The following is a 25,454-nucleotide window of genomic DNA, read 5'->3' on the forward strand; positions in this document are numbered from 1 at the left end:
ACCACATCCAGTTTACCTTGATTCATGGACCTGACATTCTGGGATCCTATGCCATATTGTTCTTACAGCATCAGACTTTAACCACCAGACGCATACACAACTGAGCATCATGTCTGCTCTGCCCAGCCTCTTCTTTCTTTCTGGAGCTATCAGTAATTGCCTTTAGCTCTTCCCCTGTAGCATATTGGAGACTTGAGGACCTGTGGGGCTCATCTTCTGGTGTCATATCTTTTTGCCTTTTCATACTTTCCATGGGATCTCTAAGCAAGAATATTGGAGTGGGTTGCCATTTCTTCCTCCAGCAGACCAGATTTTGTCAGAAACCTTCACTGTTACCTGTCCGTTTTGAGTGGCCCTGCGGTGCTTCACTGAGTTATGTAAGCCTCATTGCCATGACGGGCTATGATCCATGAAGGGGGCCTACTGCACATATGATGTTTTCCTACCACAATGCTGTAAATTTCTAAAAGTGAATGCCAATTAAAAAGGTACTACCATATTCAACTAGCTGATGTGGCATTACCAAAGTTTAAAAATATCTCAATTAAAAATAAAAATATTAAATTACTTATAAAAATTTACACACTGAATAGTGATAAAACTGAAGATTTAAAAAAACAGTTTCTGAAAGTTGTACTTGGAGTGGAGCATGCACTTCAGCAATTTCAGAGACTGCATTCCATTGTATTTTTTTTTTTTTTTTTTTTTTTTTTTTTTTTTTTTTTTTTTTTTTTTTTTTTTTTTTTTTTTTTTTTTTTTTTTTTTTTGTTTTTTTACGAACAGAGATCATTCTGTCATTTTTGAGATTGCATCCAAGTACTGCATTTTGGACTCTTTTGTTGAACATGATGGCTACTCCATTTCTTCTAAGGGATTATTGCCTGCAGTAGTAGATATAATGGTCATCTGAGTTAAATTCACCCATTCCAGTCCATTTTAGTTCGCTGATTCCTAGAATGTCAATGTTCACTCTTGCCATCTCCTGTTTGATCACTCCCAATTTGCCTTGATTCATGGACCTGACATTCCAGTTTCCTCTGCAATATTGCTCTCTACAGCATCAGACCTTGCTTCTATCACCAGTCCCAACCACAACTGGGTATTGTTTTTGCTTTGGCTCCATCCCTTCATTCTTTCTGGAGTTATTTCTCCACTGATATCCAGCAGCATATTGGGCACCTACTGACCTGGGGAGTTCCTCTTTCAGTATCCTCTCATTTTGCCTGTTCATACTGTTCATGGGGTTCTCAAGGCAAGAATACTGAAGTGGTTTGCCATTCCCTTCTCCAGTGGACCACATTCTGTCAGACCTCTCTACCATGACCTGCCCATCTTGGCTGGTTCCAAATAGGAAAAGGAGTACATCAAGGCTGTATATTGTCACCCTGCTTATTTAACTTATATGCAGAGTACATCATGAGAACTGCTGAACTGGAAGAAACACAAGCTGGAATCAAGATTGCTGGGAGAAATATCAGTCATCTCAGATATGCAGATGACACCACCCTTATGGCAGAAAGTGAAGAGGAACTAAGAAGCCTCTTGATGAAAGTGGAAGAGGAGAGTGAAAAAGTTGGCTTAAAGCTCAACATTCAGAAAACAAAGATCATGGCATCTCGTCCCATGACTTCATGGCAAATAGATGGGGAAACAGTGGAAACAGTGTCAGACTTTATTTTTCGGGGCTCCAAAATCACTGCAGATGGTGACTGCAGCCATGAAATTAAATACACTTACTCCTTGGAAGAAAAGTTATGACCAACCTAGATAGCATATTGAAAAGCAGAGACATTACTTTGCCAACAAGGTCCATCTAGTGAAGGCTATGGTTTTTCCAGTGGTCACGTATGGATGTGAGTTGGACTGTGAAGAAAGCTGAGCGCTGAAGAATTGATGCTTTTGAACTGTGGTGTTGCAGAAGATTCCTGAGAGTCCTTGGACTTCAAGGAGATCCAACCAGTCCATTCTAAAGGAGATCAGCCCTGGGTGTTCTTTGGAAGGAATGATGCTGAAGCTGAAACTCCAGTACTTTGGCCACCTCATGCAAAGAGTTGACTCATTGGAAAAGACTCTGATGGTGGGAGGGATTGGGGGCAGAGGAAAAGGGGACATCAGAGGATAAGATGGCTGGATGTCATCACCAACTCGATGGACGTGAGTCTGAATGAATTCCGGGAGATAGTGATGGACAGGGAGGCCTGGTATGCTGCAATTCATGGCGTTGCAAAGAGTCGGACACTACTGAGCAACTGAACTGAACTGAAATGATGGGACTGCTAACTAGCTCAATACTAGCCATAGAGTAGATATCATAAATCATTGTTAAGTGGAATTTAAAAAGTGAATACAATAGAATGAATAAAATGGAAATAATGTTTCCTAAATATTGGTGTTTGGGAATGTGACTAGCAAAATGCTAAATGTTTTAAATATATCACCTTGTGTTTTATGAAAAAAATCTTGCAAGTTATATATCCTTAGCTTTTGGCCACCTCATGCGAAGAGTTGACTCATTGGAAAAGACTCTGATGCTGGGAGGGATTGGGGGCAGGAGGAGAAGGGGACGACCAAGGGTGAGATGGCTGGATGGCATCACTGACTCAATGGATGTGAGTCTGAGTGAACTCTGGAAGTTGGTGATGCACAGGGAGGCCTGGCGTGCTGCGATTCATGGGGTCACAAAGAGTCGGACATGACTGAGTGACTGAACTAAACTGAACTGAACTGAATGCTTTGTACTTGGTAAATACTCAATACATGACTATACTGATGAAATGTGGAAGCTTTAATTTACTAAGGGGTTTAATCCCCAGAAACATCAGAGCAGCAACTGGATTATTCATCTGCAGTAGGTTTAGCAATAACCTTTTTATATCCCCACATTCTCTTTGTCTGGAACAGAAAGGCATAGCTCAGGTAACTGTTTATGAATATAAACCTTTGGCATTTGATCAATTTTTGCTCTGTTCTAAAAACTGGAAAAACTAGCAACTATATTTCAGGGTCAAATCTTTTTCTATTATAATTGGTAAGTAGAAAAGTATTAAATTTCTATTAAGTGGGGCATTTAAGTTAAAGACAAATTTTAATCTGTTGCAGAAGTATAATAACAATTTATAAGGATATATCTTCAGAAACCAAGCTGAGAAGTGAATTTTAATCAAAATTGAGGCTAGATCTAGACTTCCAGTATAAAATGACATTTATATAGGACAATTTGAAGAGACTTTCCCAATTTTCTATTTAAACACCATTAACAAATGGATGGAAAAAAGCCAGCAAAAAGGCAAATAAACAACTGATTTGGCAGAATAACACTAACCAAAAAACATTACACGATTACCACAAACTGTTAGATAAACATTTATCAAAATCTGGAAGTAATTTTCACTGAGTGTAAAGCTGATGACTGTTCTTATCCATGCAGTCACTCAAGAAATATTTATTAAGCACTGTCCTGCAGCAAAATGGGAAATCCGTGAGGGATTTCAGGCCTGCAGGCTACTTATAGGACATTTTATAATGATTGCTGATTGCAGATGAGGACAGGAGTTTGTTTTGCAGTAGTATTTCAAAATGTATATCACCAGGAATTTAGTATTCCAGTTTAATGACTTTTAACTGATTGGCAGGTTACCTTTTAAAATATACAATAACTCCTGGTGTTGATTTTGTCATTTGAACAATCAACTGATAGAAATGTTTATGGTATTTAAATTGTATTAATTGTGTAAGAGCTCATTCAAAATATATAAAAAATGTTTGAATCCCTGTGTAGACATGAGGTCAACATCTGCCAGTAAATTAGGTTTATTATTCCACTAAAATCTTAGGAAGAAACCTCAGCTCTGATAATTTTGTAATATAATTGTAGAATCTTAGTTAAGATCTGATTTATCTGGAATGAGTATATAAAATTCTTTGGCTTTGTGTACACACTGTTCTTCATGAGGTGAAGTAAAAGAGGTCACTATGTTTTACAAAATATCTATAATCATAATCACATCTTTATAAATTTGATATAGCATGTCAAATATGTTATTTCTAACTTGTTCTAAACTACTAGTTAGATGTCTAATTTCATTATTCAACTGGGTAATTTTATGCATTTGGAAGATTACTGATTACCATTCTATTGCATTTACTTGTGTAATTTCACAGTTCTGTTCCATGCAAAGAAAAGAATTGGTCTGTAGTTAGAATGTGCTGTGTGTGTGTGCTTAGTCACTTAGTTGTGTCTGACTCTGTGACCACATGGACTGTAGCCCGCCAGGCTCCTCTGTCCATGGGATTCTCCAGGCAAGAATACTGGAGTCGGTTGCCATTTCCTTCTCCAGGGAATCTTCCCAACCCAGGGATTGAACCCAGGTCTCCTGCATTGCACGTGGATTCTTTACAGTCTGAGCCATCAGCGAAATCCATAGTTAGAATAATGCATAAAAAAACCACAACCAGACAAATTCCTTGGAGGCAAAAGTTAAGCTCATCTGCCAAAGATAAATCCTCACTAAAGGATTCCTAGTCTCTTTATTAGGTAGTTGAGCAGTTTGGCAGAAAATGATTAGAAATATTAGGATCGATACAAATTTACTCAGGTATCTTGGTTACTTCCAATAGGTTCCAAACCATTTTCAATTAAAAATATAAAACATAAAAATCCTTTCATTGGGGATAAGCATCTGTAGAAAGTATGTGAAGGAACAAATTACTGAATTGGAACCAGGGCTCATTTACGCCATTTGCTTTTTGTTGTAGGCAGCACTTGTAGGAACAAGAGCCATGGACACTCCCCTGTGGGATTTATGAGGAACCTGATAAAGGATCCAACATTTAGAATGGTCTTAAGTGAACTGTTGAACAATGTGTTGCCTTATGTTGCTATGATTTAGTAAACAAAAGGATAAACTGAAAGTCCCAGGTTTTGGTGTTTGTTGAGAGCTTTGAGTGTTGTCACCAGTCATCTCTATTTTTGGAATGGAAATTTTTATGTTTCTGAAGTGGGAAATCACTTCTTAGCCTTTCAGTGCAATAGCAACAGCATAGTGTGGGCTTGGGAGCATAAGTGCATCAACCACTGACACACTTGCAGTGCATGGATGATCTCAATATTTGTTAGGTGGTAAGTGTTTCCTTGAAAGAGGAATCATTGCCTAATTGTTCTGTCTTTATTCAGGTGCATCCCTAGATCATGTAAAACTGTTAGGAAAGGGTTCCAAGACATTTTCTGTCAGGGAGAGGTTAAGAGTACAACTACTTTCTTATCATCATAATCCCTTGTCCATGTTTATGTTATTGTTCAATCACCAAGTTGTGTTCTACTGTTTGTGACCACATGACTACAGCATGTCAGGCTTCCCTGTCCTGTACTGTTTCCTGGACTTTGTTCAAACTCATGTCCATTGAGAAGTGATGCCATCTAACCAATCCATGCTCTGTCAGCATTTTCCTGCCCTCATCTTTCCCAGCATTGGGGAATTTTCCAGTGAGTTGGTTCTTCACATCAGGCGGCTGAAGTATTGGGGTTTCAGCTTCAGCATCAGTTCAGTTGCTTAGTCGTGTCCAACACTTTGCAACCCCATGGACTGCAGCATGCAGGCATCCCTGTCCATCACCAACTCCTGGAGCTTGCTCAAACTCATGTCCATCAACCATCCACCCTCTCATCCAGTGGCATCCACCAGTGATGCCATCCAACCATCTCACCCTCTGTCATCCCCTTTTCCTCCTGCCTTCAATCCTTCCCAGCATCAGGGTCTTTTCCATAGAGTCATTTCTTTGCATCCGGTAGCTAAAGTATTGGAGCTTTGGCTTCTGCATCAGTCCTTCCAGTGAATATTCAGGACTGGTTTCCTTTAGGATGGACTGGTTGGATCTCCTTGCAGTCCAAGGGACTCTCGAGAGTTTTCTCCAGTACCACAGATCAAAAGCATAAATTCCTCAGCACTCAGCTTTCTTTATGGTCCAACTCTCACATCCATACATGACTACTGGAAAAAAACAGCCTCGATTTTTGTTGGCAAAGTAATGTCTCTGCCTTTTAATATGCTGTCTAGGTTGGTCATAACTTTTCTTCCAAGGAGCAAGTGTCTTTTAATTTCCTGGCTGCAGTCAACATCTGCAGTAATTTTGGAGCCCAAGAAAATAAAGTCTGTCACTGTTTACATTGTTTCCCCACCTATTTGCCGTGAATTGATGGGACCAGATGCCATGATTTTAGTGTTTTGAATGTTGAGTTTTAAGCCAGCTTTTTCACTCTCCTCTTTCACTTTAAGAGGCTCTTTAGTTCCTCTTCATTTTCTGCCATGAGAGTGGTGTCATCTGCATATCTGAGGTTATTGACATTTCTCCCAGCAATCTTGATTTCAGCTGTGCTTCACCCAGTCCTGCATTCCTCATGATGTACTCTGCATAGAAGTTAAATAAGCAGGGTGACAATATACAGCCTTGATGTACTTCATTCCCAATTTGGAACAAGTCTGTTGTTCCATGTCCAGTTCTGTTACTTCTTGACCTGCATACAGATTTGTCAAGCAGCAGGTATGTTTGTCTGTTATTCCCATCTCTTGAAGAATTTTCCACAGTTTCTTGTGATCCACACAAGTCAAAGGCTTTGGCATAGTTAATAACGCAGATGTTTTTCTGGAACTCGAGCTTTTTCTATGATCCAATGGATGTTGGCAATTTGATATCTGGTTCCTCTGCCTTTTCTAAATCCAGCTTGAACACCTGGAAGTTCTCAGTTCATGTACTGTTGAAGCCTCGCTTGGAGTATTTTGAGCATTACTTTGCTAGCATTTGAGGTGAGTGCAATTGTGTGGTAGTTTGAACATTCTTTGGCATTGCCTTTCTTTGGGATTGGAATGAAAACTGACCTTTTCCAGTCCTGTGGCCACTGCTCTGCTGTTTTTCAAATTTGCTGGCATATTGAGTACAGCACTTTAACAGCATCATCTTTAAGGATTTGAAATAGTTCAGCTGGAATTTCATTACTTCCACTAGCTTTGTTAGTAGTAATGCTTCCTAAGGCCCGCTTGACTTCACACTCCATGATATCTGGCTCTAGGTGATTACACCATTGTGGTTATCTGGATCATGAAGATCTTTTTTGTATAGTTCTACTGTGTATTCTTGCCACCTCTTCTTAATCTCTTCTGCTTCTGTTAGGTCCATACCATTTCTGTCCTTTATTGAGCCCATCTTTGCATGAAATATTCCCTCGGTATCTACTTTTCTTGAAGAGATCTCTAGTCTTTCCCATTCTATTGTTTTCTTTTCCTTTATTCATTTCACATAAGGTTTTCTTATCTCTTCTTGCTATTCTCTGGAACTCTGCATTCAGTTGGGTGTATCTTTCCCTTTCTTCTTTGACTCTCACTTCTCTTCTTTTCTTAGCTATTTTGTAAGACCTCCTCAGATAACCATTTTGCCTTCTTGGCATTTCTGCTATGTATACTAAAATCTGAGGATACCCATAGTCAGCTTTTCATCCTCACGGGTAAATATCTGTAGATTTAGCCATTAATAGCATGTTAAGTTTGCAGTCTACAGTGGGCTGAATGAGCTAATGTGGAATGTGAGATTACCAAGGGCCTACTGAACATTTATTGAAAACATACACAAAAAAGTGGACTGTGCAGTTCATTCCTTTGAACAGCGTAGGGGATAGGGACACTGACCTCTACCCAGCTGAAAATCTGCATATAACTTAAGTCGCTCCCCCTGTCTGTGAAATCAGTCAACAGCAGATCATGTACTACTGTATTATTTACTGCTGAAAGAAATTCATGTGTAAGTGAACTGGCACATGGCACAGTTCAAACCTGTGTTGTTCAAGGGTCAACTGTATATAAGTCATCACAAAAAGCCCACAAGTTTGGTTATATCCACTTCTCAGATGAGAACATTTAGATTCTGAACTTTAATCCAGTAATTCACAAAAAAGTCTTAAATCTATACAGATATCTGAGTTATTAAAAACTTTACATTAAACATTAGTAGCCATGGCAGAGAAGATAGGTATATACAAAATAATTTACAACATTTTCAACGAAAAATTGTTAAAAATAATAACTAAGGGATGTGAAGCAGATAAATTTTAGTTACCTACAATATTCATTTCTGTGTTTTCAGATGATTAGAAATAAATGTGATGATTATACACATAAGATGTTCACATTAAGCTAATTTTGTCTTTTGTTGAGAAAATATGAAATTTTTGGTGCAAATTTTGATGAGATAATGTAAGCTTTCACAATCTCCTTAAAGTAATTATCAGAAGTGTGAGAAATGTGCAAATATCTGGATACTACAGTCTATATCCAAATAAATTCAGTGAATTTTCAAAAATATTCCTTTTACAATAGTTTGTATATTTTAGCATTAAAATTATCAAATATAAATTAGCAGATAATATAGTTGTATGGACATCATATTTTTGCTTCAATTACTTTTGCTTAATTTTATTAACTTTAGTGCTACAGAAATGAAAGAGTACCATCAATTTGTTTCTTCCTGTCTGCATACAGTCATCATTTAAAAGAGAACAATATTCATACTGACATGTTAAAAAACTAACAGCTAGTTTGAAGTATATATTGAAATTTTTTTCAAATGCAATCTATTTTCAAAAGATAAAGGTGGTTATTTTGAAAAGACAGTCACATTCAGGTGGACTTGGAAAACAATTTTAATTTTTACTGAAAATATATGAGATGTCATCATTAGCCCTTATCTTACACTTGAAAAATGGAGACAGTTGTACAGGAAGGGAAATAGAAGTTATTAGATTTTAAGCTCAAGTCTCAAAAGTATTCAAATAAGGCAGGTAAAAAAAAATCCAGATACTGTTCCATTGTCCAGCATAATTTTCATGTCCCCTTATTTCATTAAACAACATAAATATTATCATTTATAAGAAATAATAGTTTTTTTTTTTTTTCTAAACACCATGATTCTTGCTTTATAGCTATGAAGGCTCCCCAGCAGTGCCACCTATTTCATAAACTGACCAGCAGTTTCTCTCTTAAAAAGAAAATTCCAATCTATGTGGATTTAAAGAATAAATATCACATATCCTTTGTAAACTATTTTATCACCACCAGGTATAAGAGATCAGTATTTTGTAATGAAGAAATTCGTAGCATTCAACAGCATATTACTGTACTATGATTGGACGGAAGAAAGTATGGGCCTTTGTATACTGATAAATTCTGATAAGACATCTGAAAAACAGAGGTGGGGGGTAGGAAATGGTGGGAATAAAGCTTGGCTATCTACTAGTAAAATAATTTTGATCAAAACTCACCAGACCTAATACAATTCTAAAGAAACTGATGAAAAGTGCTACCCCTGTCAACTATAATTTGGATGGTATTGTTTGAGAAAACAAACTAGTAGCTGCTCTTTATGTGGAATTAAAAAGAGGGCTTTGTCATTATTTATTAGGCACAGGAAGAAGATTCCTGCTTTATTAAACAAACAAACAAACAAAAACTAGGTTACAAGGGAACTAGTAGCTCCCCAAAATATAGTAGTTAATCTAACCCCTACCCCCAGATGGCCATATGTTGTACAGTTTCAGTAAGTTCTGACTCAATATTACTTCAGAAATGAATATACAAAGTAAAACAGCAATAAAAAAAAAAACAATAAAACCCTGTGATGATGACTGTTGCTCGTACAGGAATGACAGTAAGGAACTCTTAAAATTTGCTCGTACACAGCAACAGTGCAAGGGGCATCCATGCCAGGTCCTGCTTACATGATCTTTTCAATGCAGGGTAAGGTCCTCTCAGCAGCCACCTGCAAAGAACTGAAGTGTAGTGGATGGGTTGGTACTGCGCTTGGTTCACTGACACCATGGGAACAGTGGCCCGCGCCATTATTCATGTGTGTTGGCTGAATACTAATCTTGGGAAACGCTTAGTCACTAGATTATTTTCTTAATGAACAAGGTCTGGTCAACAGTAAACTAGAATGAATCTCAACCTGACCTCCTTGGCTTTTAGGACATGTTAATTCTTTGCCTCTTTTTAAAACCTCAGTGTTGTTTGATAGGCAGCCACTAAAATAAATCCTCCCCCTTTTCAACTTTTCTTTTCCCTAAGGTTGGACCCTATGTAAACCTAAAAACATATGATAACTTTATATACAAGGTTTCTCAAAGTGCAAAATGTGGTACATATAGTTTCATAGGCTTCATTTACACACAGCATTTTATACAATACAGTATATTTTGCAATTTCTGTTCATAAATTTACAGCACTTAACAGACACCTACAGTTGACCCTTGATCAATGTGGGTTTTGAACTGCATGGGTCCACTTATATGTGGATATTTTAAAAAAGTGAATCCTACAGCACTACATGATCCACAATCAGTTGAACCTACAAATGCAGAGGAATTTCAGATATGGGGGCTGACTATAAATTATACACAGATTAACACACTAACCCCTGCCCCATGTTGTTCAGGGGTCAACTGTACTTCAAAAGGTTGGCCACTCAAAGTAACCCAATGCCTTCCTACGCAAGGTTAACAGAGCTGAACTGTACAAGCTTTGTTCAGACCACAACACTGAATCTTACACTTATCACATATATATATACATATTAATAGTTTAAAATGCTCTTTAAATGGTTAAGGATAGCTAAACACATCTCTCCTAGCATAAAATACAGTTTGGTTTCAGACACTGTACACAATATTTAAAAAAATAATTTTTAGGACAAGTCATTTTATTTCCTTCTGCACCACTTGCTCAGCCTGTAACTCTTTTGGAAGCGTTCTTGATCGTTGGAGAACCACGCTAAGCTCTTCGATGACCTTTGGCGGTAACTTATTATTGCAGTCCAAAGTATCTTTGCCATTCCTGTCCTCAGTCTTCCTCAGTGTCTTTAGGCCTTTATGGCTTTTCTGTCGCCCTGGAAAGACCTCAGCCTCTGTGTCCTCCAGACAGTTGAAACTCCGGTGTTTTTTGGTTCGATTTCGAAGTTTCTCGTCCTTGTGCTCCAGGCACTGGGCCACGATGGAGGCTTTCTCCTTTAAGGTGCCATCTCCACCTTGGTCACGCTTTGCACCGAGCCGCAGCCTTTCGAGTTCTGCTTTTGCACTCTTAAAATAAAACAAAACATGTCAGAGGGAAGCAAGATCTGGCCTACTCTGCTTAAAGAATACATGGCACGTAGAAGTTGATGCTTCTTTTATTAGAGTTTATTTCTATGACTTAGGTTCTGCCGTGACTTTGGCACTAGCAGCAGGTCTGAATTTATAGACGGATCTGAGAGCTACAAAACCAACTGAAATGGAGATCACGGAAATTCATTTTAACAAGCATTTAGCATACCACTTCAAAGATGTCTTTCAAGCTAGTTATTCAAATTGACTCCCATTTTAAACTTGCCTCTTTCAATTCACTGCTGCTCGGATGTGTCACAGGTTCATGCATCTATAATCCTGCAGTGTTGTCCCGAAATACAGAGGAAAACGGGGGTCTCTGTGGCCATAAGTCCAGGAAATACACTTTGTAATAGATCCCTCTTTGAGATTCACAATACATATTAAAGAAGCTGAGAAATACTTCATCAGAAAAACCTGTTCAACTTATTTTTTTTCCTCCTCCCAAAATATTTGACTAGTGCAATCTTTCCCCCATATTAGAATCCTACAGATATTTGTGAAAACACTGAAAGAAATATATAGTTGTGTATAAAACACATGAATCAGTTATGAGATATGAAATGAGCAATATACAATAAGTAACAGAAAAAAAAAAAAATAAAAAATAAATAGAAAAAATCAAGACATGTACAAGAAAAAAAAACAAGATGTAACAGACTTTGACTCAGAAGAAGATGGATATTGGAGAATGAATTCTAACATGTATACTGTCATGTAAGAATGAATCCCAGTCATGTCTGACGTAGGTGCAGCTTGCTTGGGGCTGGTGCATGGGATGACCAGAGAGATGTTGTGGGAGGGAGGTGGAAGGGGTCATGTTGGAACGCATGTAAGAATAAAGATTTAAAATTAAAAAAAATAAAAAATTTAAAATGTTAAAAATAAAAAAAATAAAACCCACAGGTGTACTTTCATAACTAGTGTCAATGGCATCCTGTGACTGGGCAAGTATTGACATTCAGAACTCTCATTAGATTCTCAAAGGGGATTACAACCTAACAAATGTTAAGATAAAAGAATGAACAACAGAGAAGCAAGCATCTCGTTGGTATGGAGCCACAGCGAAAGGCTATCCAAAAAACTGAGTTGGGGGAAGTGGGAAGGCATACGTCATTTTTCTTTTCACAAGCAAGAGTTGAAGGAATTTCTTCAAAATTTCCTCATAAAAACTGCAAAGCACAAAGAAATCCAAGGAAAATTTCTTATTATAAATGTTTGAGAAAAGATGAAATGAAAATGGTGATGTAGCATGAAGAATGGGACTGTTTTGCAGATGGCAAGTAGAAGGATGTGTGCTTACCCATTCTTAGGAAAACACCAAAAAACTAACTGAACAACAATCGACAAAAACACACACACACTCTGGAACTTTTAAAAGATACCTACATCCAAAGACAAAAAGCCACAATGAGATGGTAGGAAGAGTATAATCATGATAAAATCAAATTTCGTATCTACTGGGTGGGTGACCTACAAACAGGAAAATAACTATACCGCAGAAGTTCTCCCACAGGAGTAAAAGTCCTGAGCTTCACATGAGGCTTTCCAACCACGGGGTCTGTCTATGGGAAGAGGAGCCCCCAAAGGATCTGGCTTGGAAGGCAACATGTTCTTGGGTTGGAAGAATCAATATTGTTAAAATGACTATACTACCCAAAGCACTGCTATACTTAGATAACCTGTATAGCATAGGGAACTTGGGCCAATATTCTGTAATAACCTAAATGGGAAAATAATTTGAGAAAGAATAGATACATATATATGTATGGCTGAATCACTCTGCTGTACACTTGAAACACAATACTGTTAATCAACTATACTCCAATATAAAATAAAGTACTGCTTTGAAAATAATGAAACTAAGTAGCATAAATAGGATGCCCAATGTAATGTTCAAAGGGCAACACCTCATCTCTTTATTTTCCTCCTTAGTGCTCTTTCTAGTATACTAGATAAGCTATTCATATCTCTTGTGATTGTTTGGATGTTGATCGAAACTCAACACAGTGCAAGGAGGGTTTTGTTTTTAGCTTTTGTTTGATTTGTTCACTGATGAGTGAACTTATCACAGTGGCTGCAGATGGGAAATTACCAATAAATATTTTCTGAATAAGGGATGAAGAAAGGTTAAAAAAATTCAAATGTATAATATTTTATCATATTTCAAATGTATAATATTTTGTTTTATCATATTGTTTTATCTTCCTAAATTCCAGCAGATTGGGACATAGTTTTATAATTCGAAATTTTCTGATAAGCTCATGATTATACATCTCAGAGAAATACTTCTACTCTAAACCTGATAAGAAGAAATATTTAGTTGTTTAGTATCTAGCTTAATTCTAAAGTTTCATTAGAATGTGTTAGAATGGCTACATAGCCATGTGAATGTAATTAATGAATTGTGCATATAAACAGGTTAATATGGAAAATGTATTTTATCACAGTACAAAAAGAAAAATAAGAAAGGATTAGTAAAAATAATGGCCATTTAAACATAAGGATGTGATGGGGAGTTTATAAATCAATATGAATCTTAAAAAAGTTTCACTTGGTATCTTCAGTTCAGGTAGGTTGAGTCTCTCAGTCGTGTCCAACTCTTTGTGATCCTATAAACCGCAGCACGCCAGGTCTCCCTGTCCATCACCAACTCCTGGAGTTTACCCAAACCCATGTCCATTGAGTCGGTGATGCCATCCAACCATCTCATCCTCTGTCGTCCCCTTCTCCTCCTGTCCCCAATCCCTCTGAGCATCAGGGTCTTTTCCAATGAGTCAGCCCTTTGCATCAGGTGGCCGAAGTACTGGAGTTTCAGCTTCAACATCAGTCCTTCCAATGAACACTCAGGACTGATCGCCTTTAGGACGGACTGGTTGGATCTCCTTGCAGTCCAAGGGACTCTCAAGAGTCTTCTCCAACACCACACTTCAAAAGTATCAATTCTTCGACACTCAGCTTTCTTCACAGTTCAACTCTCACATCCATACATGACCACTGGAAAAATCATAGCCTTGACTAGATGGACCTTTGTTGGCAAAGTAATCTCTCTGCTTTTCAATATGCTGTCTAGGTTGGTCATAACTTTCCTTCCAAGGAGTAAGCATCTTTTAATTTCATGGCTGCAGTCACAATCTGCAGGCATTTTGGAGCCCCCCAAAATAATGTCTGACACAGTTTCCACTGTTTCCCCATCTACTTGCCATGAAGTCATGGGACCAGATGTCATGATCTTAGTTTTCTGAATGTTGGCAACTTTTTCACTCTACTCTTTCACTTTCATCAAGAGGCTTTTTAGTTCTTCACTTTCTGCCATAAGGGTGGTGTCATCTGTCTATCTGAGGTTATTGATATTTCTCCCGGCAATCCTGCTTGTGTTTCTTCTAGCCCAGCATTTCTCATGATGTACTCTGCATATAAGTTAAATAAGCAGGGTGACAATACACAGCCTTGACGTACTCCTTTCCCAATTTGGAACCAGTCTGTTGTTCCATGTCCAATTCTAACTGTTGCTTCCTGACCTGCATACAGCTTCTCAAGAGGCAGGTCAGGTGGTCTGGTATTCCCATCCTCTTGCAGAATTTTCCACATTTATTGTGATCCACACAGTCAAAGGCTTTGGCATAGTCAATAAAGCAGAAATAGATGTTTTTCTGGAACTGTCTTGCTTTTTTGATGATCTAGCGGATGTTGGCAATTTGATCTCTGGTTCCTCTGCCTTTTCTAAAACTAGCTTGATCTGGAAGTTCAAGGTTTACATATTGCTGAAGCCTGGCTTGGAGAATTTTAAGCATTACTTTACTAGCATGTGAGATGAGTGCAACTGTGTGGTAGTTTGAGCATTCTTTGGCATTGCCTTTCTTTGGGATTGGAATGAAAACTGACCTTTTCCAGTCCTGTGGCCACTGCTGAGTTCAAGGATCAATACGGAATGGTTTTATAGATCATGATGACATTTCTTTTTTCAGCTATTGGCAGAAAGACATGGGGACTCTGGTGTAGTATTTAGAGGTCAAGTATGGCCTTCTCAGGTGGCGCTAGTGGTGAAGAATCCGCTTGCAAATGCAGGAGACATAAGAGATATGGGTTCGACCCCTGGGTAGGGAAAATCCCCTGGAGGAGGGTATGGCAACCCGCTCCAGTATTCTTGCCTGGAGAATCCCCATGGACAGAGGAGATCTTGCGGGCTATAGTCCATAGGACTGCATAGTCAGAAACGACTGAAGTGACTTAGCACACAATAGTCATCTAGTCTCTTCAATACAATCATCCTGTTTTGTATCATTTTTACTTTTATACTTTCCCCTATACTACCTTATTGAAATTTCCATTGTGCTATCAGGTACCTCAATTCTGTGACTAACTTCTTTCATTCATTCATTCATTCATTCATTCAGTCATGTCCAACTCTTTGCGATCCCATGAATTGCAGCACGCCAGGCCACCCTGTCCATCACTATCTCCCGGAGTTCACTCAGACTCACGTCCATCGAGTCCATGATGCCATCCAGCCATCTCATCCTGTGTCGTCCCCTTCTCCTCCTGCCCCCAATCCCTCCCACCATCAGAGTCTTTTCCAATGAGTCAATTCTTTGCATGAGGTGTCCACAGTAGTGGAGCATCAGCTTTAGCATCACTCCTTCCAAAGAAATCCCAGGGTTGATCTCCTTCAGAATGGACTGGTTGGATCTCCTTGCAGTCCAAGGGACTCTTAAGAGCCTTCTCCAACACCACAGTTCAAATGCATCAATTCTTCGGTGCTCAGCCTTCTTCACAGTCCAACTCTCACATCCATACATGACCACAGGTAAAACCATAGCCTTGACTAGACGGAACTTAGTCGGCAAAGTAATGTCTCTGCTTTTGAATATGCTGTCTAGGTTGGTCATAACTTTTCTTCCAAGGAGTAAGCGTCTTTTAATTTTATGGCTGCAGTCACCATCTGCAGTGATTCTGGAGCCCCCCAAAATAAAGTCTGACACTGTTTCCACTGTTTCTCCATCTATTTCCCATGAAGTGATAGGACCAGATGCCATGATCTTCGTTTTCTGAATGTTGAACTTTAAGCCAACTTTTTCGCTCTCCTCTTCTACTTTCATCAAGAGCCTTTTTAGCTCCTCTTCACTTTCTGCCATAAGGGTGATATCATCTGCATATCTGAGTTTATTGATATTTCTTCCAGCAATCTTGATTCCAGCTTGTGTTTCTTCCAGTCCAGCGTTTCTCATGATGTACTCTGCATAGAAGTTAAATAAGCAGGGTGACAATATCCAGCCTTGACGTACTCCTTTTCCTATTTGGAACCAGTCTGTTGTTCCATGTCCAGCTCTAACTGTTGCTTCCTGACCTGCATACAGATTTCTCAAGAGCCAGGTTAGGCGGTCTGGTATTCCCATCTCTTTCAGAATTTTCCACAGTTTATTGTGATCCACACAGTCAAAGGCTTTGGCATAGTCAAGAAAGCAGAAATAGATGTTTTTCTGGAACTCTCTTTACTCCTAACTTCTTTACTCCTCAATATCTCTTGACTCTTTCCTGTTGGTGTAACTTAAGTCCGTCTCATTCTTGAGCATACCAATTTAGCATACACACATGCATTAATACATATAGTGCTAAAATTTCAAGTAAAACTATGATATTAAACTAAATAACATAACCATATATGAAGGTGGGGAGGGGTGGTGAAGTGAATTGATAAAAATCAAGAGGATGTGAAAGTGATGCTTTGTATGATTATATGGTATGTGGAGTGCCTTGTATGTTGTGGGAAAGCCAAGGGCATTGATACCGTGGGGAAAAAAAGGCATCCGTATATGCTTCACTGTCCTTAAGGTATTAATAATTCAAAAAGAAAGATTGATAAGCTATGGAATTAGGAAAGCAGAGGTGGCTTGGTCCAGAGGATGCCAGTTTGTGTCTGAGAAAACTGAAAATAAGGATCTGAAATGGAGTTCATATCTAAGCAGAGAGAATACTACTCTGTGAAGTAAGGGCTTTTTATTATCCCTAGGAGCTTACAGATAAAAGCTGAGCACAATGTACACAGTAAGTTAAGAAGGTACCCGAGAAAAAGTAGGAGGGCCATAGGTATCATTTAGCTTGTGTGTTCTTAAGCACTGTTTGCCTCTTCATGTATGATTTGTCAAAAACTTACTTCCTCTGGCTTATTCACTAGCTCAATACTAATTTACTCAATTAATTTTAGAAGTCATTTCCTCCAGGAAGCCTTCCTTGCTTGGAGGAGGTATTCTCATACCATTTTTAAATGAACGTCTTGAAAGCAAGACAGCTCATGAAATGGGAAGTCACCAAATGCACCAATCTGTCAACAATTTGTTTGAGAAGCAATTTTCTTGACCATATCCACTGACTTACTTTAAGCTAGCTAGTATTATTGTCATTTATTAATATACTTACATATTTACTTCAGTTCAATAAAAAATACTTTATTTGGTTTGTGTGAAAACTTGCAATTTTAATTTTTCTTTTTTTAAACTTTAATGGTTTTTAGTGAAAAACATTACCAAATAAAACATTATTTATCACTGAAAAACATCAAACATTTAAAATTTTTCTTTGTCAAATTTGTTGAATTCCCACACTTATGAAAAAGCTTGGTTTAGTTTACTAACAAATTTTCTAGAAATTAATATTTCATAAAATTGTTTTCAAAGCCTTTGAAATCAATTTGTTTATAGTTTTTGTTCATCAGTTTTCTGATCTCAACAATGTTAAAAAAGTTGCCTCTGAAATTCTGGATTTGAGTTTAAGATGCAGAGTTCATCATGAGAAACGCTGGACTGGAAGAAACACAAGCTGGAATCAAGACTGCAGGGAGAAATATCAATAACCTCAGATATGCAGATGACACCACCCTTATGGCAGAAAGTGAAGAGGAACTAAAAAGCCTCTTGATGAAAGTGAAAGAGGACAGTGAAAAAGTTGGCCTAAAGCTCATCAACATTCAGAAAACGAAGATCATGGTATCTGGTCCCATCACTTCATGGGAAATAGATGGGGAAACAGTAGAAACAGTGTCAGACTTTATTTTTTGGAGCTCCAGAATCACTGCAGATGGTGACTGCAGCCATGAAATTAAAAGACACTTACTCCTTGGAAGAAAAGTTATGACCAACCTAGACAGCATATTCAAAAGCAGAGACATTACTTTGCCGACTAAGTTCCGTCTAATCAAGGCTATGGTTTTACCTGTGGTCATGTATGGATGTGAGTTGGACTGTGAAGAAGGCTGAGCGCCGAAGAATTGATGCTTTTGAAGTGTGGTGTTGGAGAAGACTCTTGAGAGTACCTTGCACTGCAAGGAGATCCAACCAGTCCATCCTGAAGGAGATCAACCCTGGGATTTCTTTGGAAGGAATGACGCTAAAGCTGAAACTCCAGTACTTTGGCCACCTCATGAGAAGAGTTGACTCATTGGAAAAAACTCTTATGGTGGGAGGGATTGTGGGCAGGAGAAGAAGGGGACGACCCAGGATGAGATGGCTGGATGGCATCACGGACTCGATGGATGTGAGTCTGAGTGAACTCCGGGAGATGGTGATGAACAGGGAGGCCTGGCATGCTGCAATTCACGGGGTCGCAAAGAGTCGGACATGACTGAGCGACTGAACTGAACAAACTATTGTATATTCAATCATCTCAATTCTATACTGGAAACTGGTTAACGTACTTTGATCCTAAAATTTACTTTTGCTTTGCTCCATAATTGATCCTGAGGCAATGTCAGGAGAAGCTAGGGTCACAGCAGGGCATATCTATTCCCTGCATTTCTATGTCCCCTAAGCTGGGTTCCCAAACATGACTCTTAAAATGAAGATTCTAGATTATCTGGGGAATCCACAGTTCTGCAAAGCAGTTTATTATAAGGAAGAAAAACTTGTAAGTGCCAAATGGCAGAAGGGACAAGCTCCTGAGTTCTTGCTGTCTTATTCTTCTCTTTGATTACATCAGCACAGAAGGCAACAAAGGAAATAAACCATTATTTTCAAAGCTTTTATCTTTTAGAGAAAAGGGACAGTACAGTGGGATAAATGTTTAAGGAAAGATAGTCATGGAAAAACACTTTTTAAAAGTCTGATCACTAAATTAAAAAGGCTTTTGTCTCTCAAAAGTTATTCCTGTTATACCTGAAACTTATACAACTTTGTAAATCAACTATATTGCGATAAAACTTTTAAAAAAGTTATTCTTGTTTAGAAAGCAAGAAACTCACATAGCTTAATGCCAAATCTGGGCTCTAAGAAGAAACAACTTTTGCATGCTTTTCTTTTTGTTTTGAAGGACTCATTTGATGCACTGAAATGCACATTAGTTGTAAACTGTCTAATGAGTTTTGAGATTTACAGCCTGTGTCTTTGTCTGAATCAAGACCAATGCTACTTATGTTCACCCTACTCTTCAAAGTGAGAAGGAAAACACAGCTTTCATGAAAGATGCCGAATCTTCTTTATTGATGCTCAAAGGTCATCCTGCCGTTCCTTAAATTAACTGAGTTAATCAGTTCCCAAACCACTGGAATTTGATTGTGTTACTGGTAAGTCTTGTTACCATGGCTCCTGACATATTCTGCCCTGGGCTTATTGTAAGGAGGTTACAAGTGTACTTGTAAGGCTAATCTGAGACTGATTTTTACCACCAGAAACTTTTTATACATATTTAACATTCTTGGCCACTTTAGGGACTAAAAAAAAGCTAAGTGGTATCATGGAATCATGCATATTTAATTGAGTGATCAATAATATTGTTAAAATTACTGTTATTTATGTTAACAAAATATAAAACTTCAAAGAGTGTCTTAGGATTATTCATACAGTTTCTTGATGGATGTGATTTTTACAGTTTTACTATTTTTACTGCACTCTTCCAAGTGATTATTACTGTGCTCTTGAAACCAATAAGGTAACTGATGCATTTAACCACATTAAGACATAAGAAAACAAATGTTATTATGACTAATGTAAAAACAAACATCCTAATCTTACCTCAGTCTCTCTCCGGGCTTGGGCTGCATTTCTGTCATGCTGGATGGGAATCAGAGGCAAACCTCCAATTTTGGGATTTTTGGTTATAGAACGTTTTCGTTCCTTTCCAGCTGGTGGCCATATATCATTTTCATGCTGTGGAAACACAATTTCTTGCTGTGGGTGTGTGACTTTATTATGTGGTCCACCAAGTTTACAGTCACTGGGCTCCTTTCCCATCTATCCAAGTCAGGTGATCCGCTTTTCACGAGAAGGTTGTTTGTAATTATGATGTTGATTCTCGTGGTAGCACCGCTTGAGGATGTAAAACTCTTAAGCGAACTGAGCTTTGAGGTCTCAGTTCAATTTCTAAGCTTCAGAAATATGCCTTCTGTACTACTTATCAAACCAAAAGGGGGAAAATATTTACAGAAACCAGTAAATCTCTTTGTAGAAGAAAAATAATATACCTCTCTACATTTCTAGGCCCTGTAATCAAAATAACTACACATTCATTTTCTCTTACGACTGAAGATAACTTTTAGTGTCAAAATAATTTGACATTATATATACCCTCAAGTCAACCTAAGGCATGGCTAGCAGAAAAATTATCTTTATTTTATGACCTTTTGAAAAATGTTTCATTTTCACCTAATTGAGTTCCAAAGAAATGTTACCTTGTACACAAACATTTCTACTGAAAATCATTTTACAACAGAGTGTGTATTTGTGCTCAACTCGTTGACTGCATATTCTGGCCAGTGAGCAATTATAGATATGACTGGAAAAAAGGTAATTTTGCAAAGGGGGGAAATACCCATGGGTAAAAATATAAGCTCTTGAATGATAAATCCTTAAGATATACATATAAAAGAAAAATCTTTTAAAGACTTTTATACTCCTCAGGGTAGATTAATTTTTCAGAAGCTAGGAGAAACAAATCGATTTTCAGACAGCATTCTATGAAAGAAATACAAAATATCAACCACACACAATGAGAAGTTTACAGATGTTATGATGAAAACCATCTGGTAAACTATATCGCTAAATGCCTACTCATTCTTTTCCTCTACTCAAGACTGAACAGAGTCATATTCTTATGTTGCAATTAGTGTTTTAATGTCCTGTTTTATAGCAAAAGAACTATTTCAACAAACTTTATACTTACTATAAAACAGCAGCTAAGCTGCTACACTTTGTGCTTACCAATATACAGGTATTATCTCATTTCATCCTTAAGGATCCTACAGTGTATGTCCTGTTATTAGTAGAGTTATTGCCTAGGCATCAAATCTACCCTTGAGTTTCAGTGGGGTGCTTACTTTGGTTCAGCAAATCTGCAATGGTTATACAATATTTCAATCAGAAAGTTACAAGTTTCATATTTTTATATCACAGTCTTAAACTCAGTAAAATAACTCATATTACAGAACTCGGACATTCCCAACATGTAAAGCTGGAAACAAACTGATGGGAAGGAATTAGGTAACCCTATGTAGGTAAAAGCCTAGGCTTTTACTCACTGGTGTATAGTATATGTATTAAATGGTATTATTGCAAGAAATCTAAGAGCAAATGTAGTTTCTAAACACTATTTTTTCTGATGATAAAAATATCTGATGATATATATATCATGCTGTAAATACTGGCTAATTAGTTCTCACTGGATTGATCCAAGAGGTAGCAATATTTTTCCCACCACAAATCTTAAGACATAAGTAATATGTTCTGATATCATTTATAGTTATGTGTAAAGTGAAGTGCAGTCACTCAGTCATGTCCGACTCTCTGCGACCCCATGGACTGTAGCCTACCAGGCTCCTCAGTCCACAGAATTTTCAAGGCAAGAGAACTGGAGTGGGTTGCCATTTCCTTCTCCAGGATAAGTGACTTCAAAAAACCATACTGCATGGAGCATACAGATGAGAATCTTATTATTATAACCAGTGATCACACCCTCAAATCTTCGTTCCTGCCTCTCACTTCCTTTTTCTAATCTTCCCCCACAGCTTTACTGAGGTATAACTGACAAATAAAAGATGTTTAAAGTGTATGACATGATGACTACATACATACACTGTGAAAGGATTCCCCTCATCGAGTTAATCAACATATTGGTCACCTCACATATGTATTTACCCCTCCCCGCCCCAGTGCCTTTTTGGTTAGAATATTTGAGTTCTATTCTCTTAGAAAATTTAAATTTTATAATACAGTGTTATGAACTGCACTCACCATGTCACCTATTAGATCCTCAGATTTTATTCATCATGTATCCAAAAGTATCTACCTTTTCACCAACCTCTTACTCCTGCCCCCCACATCCCCTGGAAACCACTGTCATATTCTATGAGTTTGACTTTTATGTGGAATACCATTGCAATAATTGTCTGGCTTAATTCATTTAGCATAATGCTTTCCAGGTTCATTCATCTTGTCCCAAATGACAGACTTCCTTTTTAGGGCTGAATAATATTCCACTGTATATATGTATGAATACACATTTTCTTTATCCATTCATCCATCCATAGGTTATTCCCATACTACGCCTATGGTGAGTAATGCTGCCGTTAACAAGGTTCTGCCTCTCAATTTCTGACCTTGACATCTTTCCAGATAACTTAGTTTAGCTTCATTCACTTTGAATATACCTTAGACTTCTTGAGACCGTCTATCCATTCTGCTTTTCACATTTTCCCCACTTCTTTCACAGTCTGGCTTAGATTTCAAGGTCATTCAGTATACTCACCACCTTATAGATCAAGGCTGGGCTGCTTCTCCTATCACACTTGCCTGATAAAACCCCAAGCATAGTAAAACCCAATTCTACTTACTCTGTGGGTACCTCCAAATTAATGGAGGCAAAAAAAAAGAACAGGTCAGTCTGGAGATTCATTTCACTTTAAATTTATCCTAAAATTTCAAATGAGCCTTCAGCACTCCCTGGACATTCTCCTATAGTACAACTAGCTTCCTCACTCTCTGAAGGTAATTTCCCACCTTTTATTCTGTCTCTGTACATGTAATATCCCTCCCAGACTCACATGTGGTGACCTCACTGATATAATTGAAAAATTAGTAATAGTCATTCAATTTCATTTTCTCACCATGAGACGTACCAATCTCTCTGCATCTCTAGCCATATAAACAAGGCTTCCTTCTCTTCCAATAACTATTTGCTTTGAATATAAATAACTCTTCCCCAGTCATACCTATAATTGCATAGTGGGTCAGAATATGTAGTCAACAATCCGAGAACAAATATGTCACACACTCTGTTGTATAATGAATTTTTTCTGCAATGATGAACACATGCAGTTGCTCACATTGCTTCACATCTGCTCAAGGCCCCTGCTGGTTTAATATTCTCTCTTCTGATTCTTTGATAGAATTCTCTGCACCTATCACCTGGTTTTCCTGCTTTCTCAAAGCTACTCATTTCTTTTGCTCAATTTTTCTCTTCTGTTTGACCTTTAAAGTTTGGGATGTCCTAGGGCTTATTTGTCTGACCTCCTTCTCTTGATACAGCCCTCCCCTCTCCAATTTTGTATTCTAATGTTAGAATAATTCTACTATTCTAATATTAGAATAATTCTAATATTTTCTCTGTATATTCTCTCATTTCACTGTAGCCTCTCATGGCATTTAATACAATCCAAATGCTGCCTTCTGTCAAATTTACATTTCAGCCCTAAAGTTTTGCCTGAATTTTTGATCCATACATCTAAACCTGCTACTCAGCTTATCCACTTGTATGTCCAATGCGCATCTCAAATTTCATGTGGCCCAAATAGAACCCTGTCTTTTTCTGCACTTCTGATAATATCACTTACATTCACCAGCTGCCAGAGGCCAAACAACTAGGACTCTTCATTTCTATTCCTCTCAAACTGCTATAGCTGATCAATTTTTAAGACTTACTGGCTCTACCTTCAAATATTCCTGAATCTGAGTATGTCTTACCAGACACCCTGTTACCTAGTCTGAGCTGCTGTCTTCTTCCACATGGCTGTTCTTCCTACCTCCATCTTTGACCCCTAAAGTGTAGCTCAGCAAAGGAACCATAATTACTTTTTCCCCATAATAAGAGCTGATTATATCTTTCCCTGTTTCCCACTAAAACTCCTAAACTGGGTCTAAATCCCCTGTCCCCTGCCTTCCTCATCTCTTATGTCCTCTCCAAGATAGGCTTTCCTGATGTTCATGGCATAAGTCAAGATTATGTCCTGGCTGGCCCTACCCCCTGGAATGTTCTGACTGTCCTACACACTTGGCTTCCTTATTTCAGACAGGTCTCAGCATACCTGTCAGCTACTCAGAAAGGTGTCCCCTGAGAATCCTTCTCAATTAATGCCCTCCTTATGTCAGTCACACTGGTTTTCCTTTCCCTGGCTTATTTCATTATTTTACCACACTAATATCTATTTGAAATTTTACCTGACTATTCTCTTTACTAATTTAGAATACTAACTTGAGCATGTACTTTGTAAGATGTACTGGATCCTGTGATGCAGATAAACATGTAGTTCTAGTAAGACTGAGTCCTTCCTCTCACGGGGTTTACATTTTAGTAGGAAAGACAGACATAAGAAACTTAAATACACAAATGCTTTTTAGTTAGTATTACAATGTTCAAGTACAGGACACTGAGAGTTCCTACAGCTCTAAGGTCTAATTCGTCTGAAGGTCAGGGAAGATTTTTTCTGAGGCTGTGACAGGTAAGCTGAAAACTTTTGTTGAGGCAGGGGTGAGAATGGGGATGGAAAAGTATTCTGGGCACCAGAAAGAATTCATTGTTCACTGTTGGGTTTTGTGTGTGTGTGTATTAACATATATATTAACGTTTGCTACATTCCTGTCTCTTTCCCCATGGAGGTGAACCATTAAATCCTCAAATCCAAAAGGACCTTTGTGTTTACCTTAATCCTAAGAAGTGGAATGAACTGAAGAAATGTAATTGGACTGAGTCTCTGGGGCCAGCACAACAAGGGACAGGTGAGGCAAGGAGAAATAACTTGGTGGTGAGAACAACCTTGGTTTCCTGGCTATTTACACCTTGATTTTCAACTACAGCATCTAATGACTTCAGTCATAAAAACGAAAACATCAATTTAATTGTGCCATAACCAGATACTGTAACGGTTTTAGACTCTATGGTTCTAATTTTACTATTATTTCAAGCCTACTTTCATTAAAGTAAGACTTGAATATCTAAATTTTTAAACAGTCAGAAAAAAGAAAAGGCTCTAAAAAGTTAGACACTGGACGTTTTCTGGAAATGTATTCCCAGGTAGTAG

The 25,454-nt window shown here is 38.0% G+C and overlaps 1 protein-coding gene across 5 annotated transcripts in view; it reads right to left on the reverse strand.

Moving 5' to 3' along the window:
• Positions 7,878 to 25,454, reverse strand: part of ARAP2 (ArfGAP with RhoGAP domain, ankyrin repeat and PH domain 2) — a 245,788-nt gene continuing 228,211 nt past the window's right edge. For all 5 annotated transcript variants that reach the window (XM_018049360.1, XM_013964577.2, XM_013964575.2 and 2 more), the window contains 2 exons: positions 20,179 to 20,313; positions 7,878 to 11,113 (listed from right to left, as the gene is read on the reverse strand). In XM_018049360.1, the coding sequence (XP_017904849.1) occupies positions 10,733 to 11,113; positions 20,179 to 20,313 (516 nt within the window). In that variant the 3' untranslated portion in view covers positions 7,878 to 10,732. The remainder of the gene's footprint in view (positions 11,114 to 20,178; positions 20,314 to 25,454) is intronic.

The sequence above is a fragment of the Capra hircus genome, chromosome 6 (assembly GCF_001704415.2).
Source record: "Capra hircus breed San Clemente chromosome 6, ASM170441v1, whole genome shotgun sequence".
Taxonomy (NCBI): Eukaryota; Metazoa; Chordata; class Mammalia; order Artiodactyla; family Bovidae; genus Capra; species Capra hircus.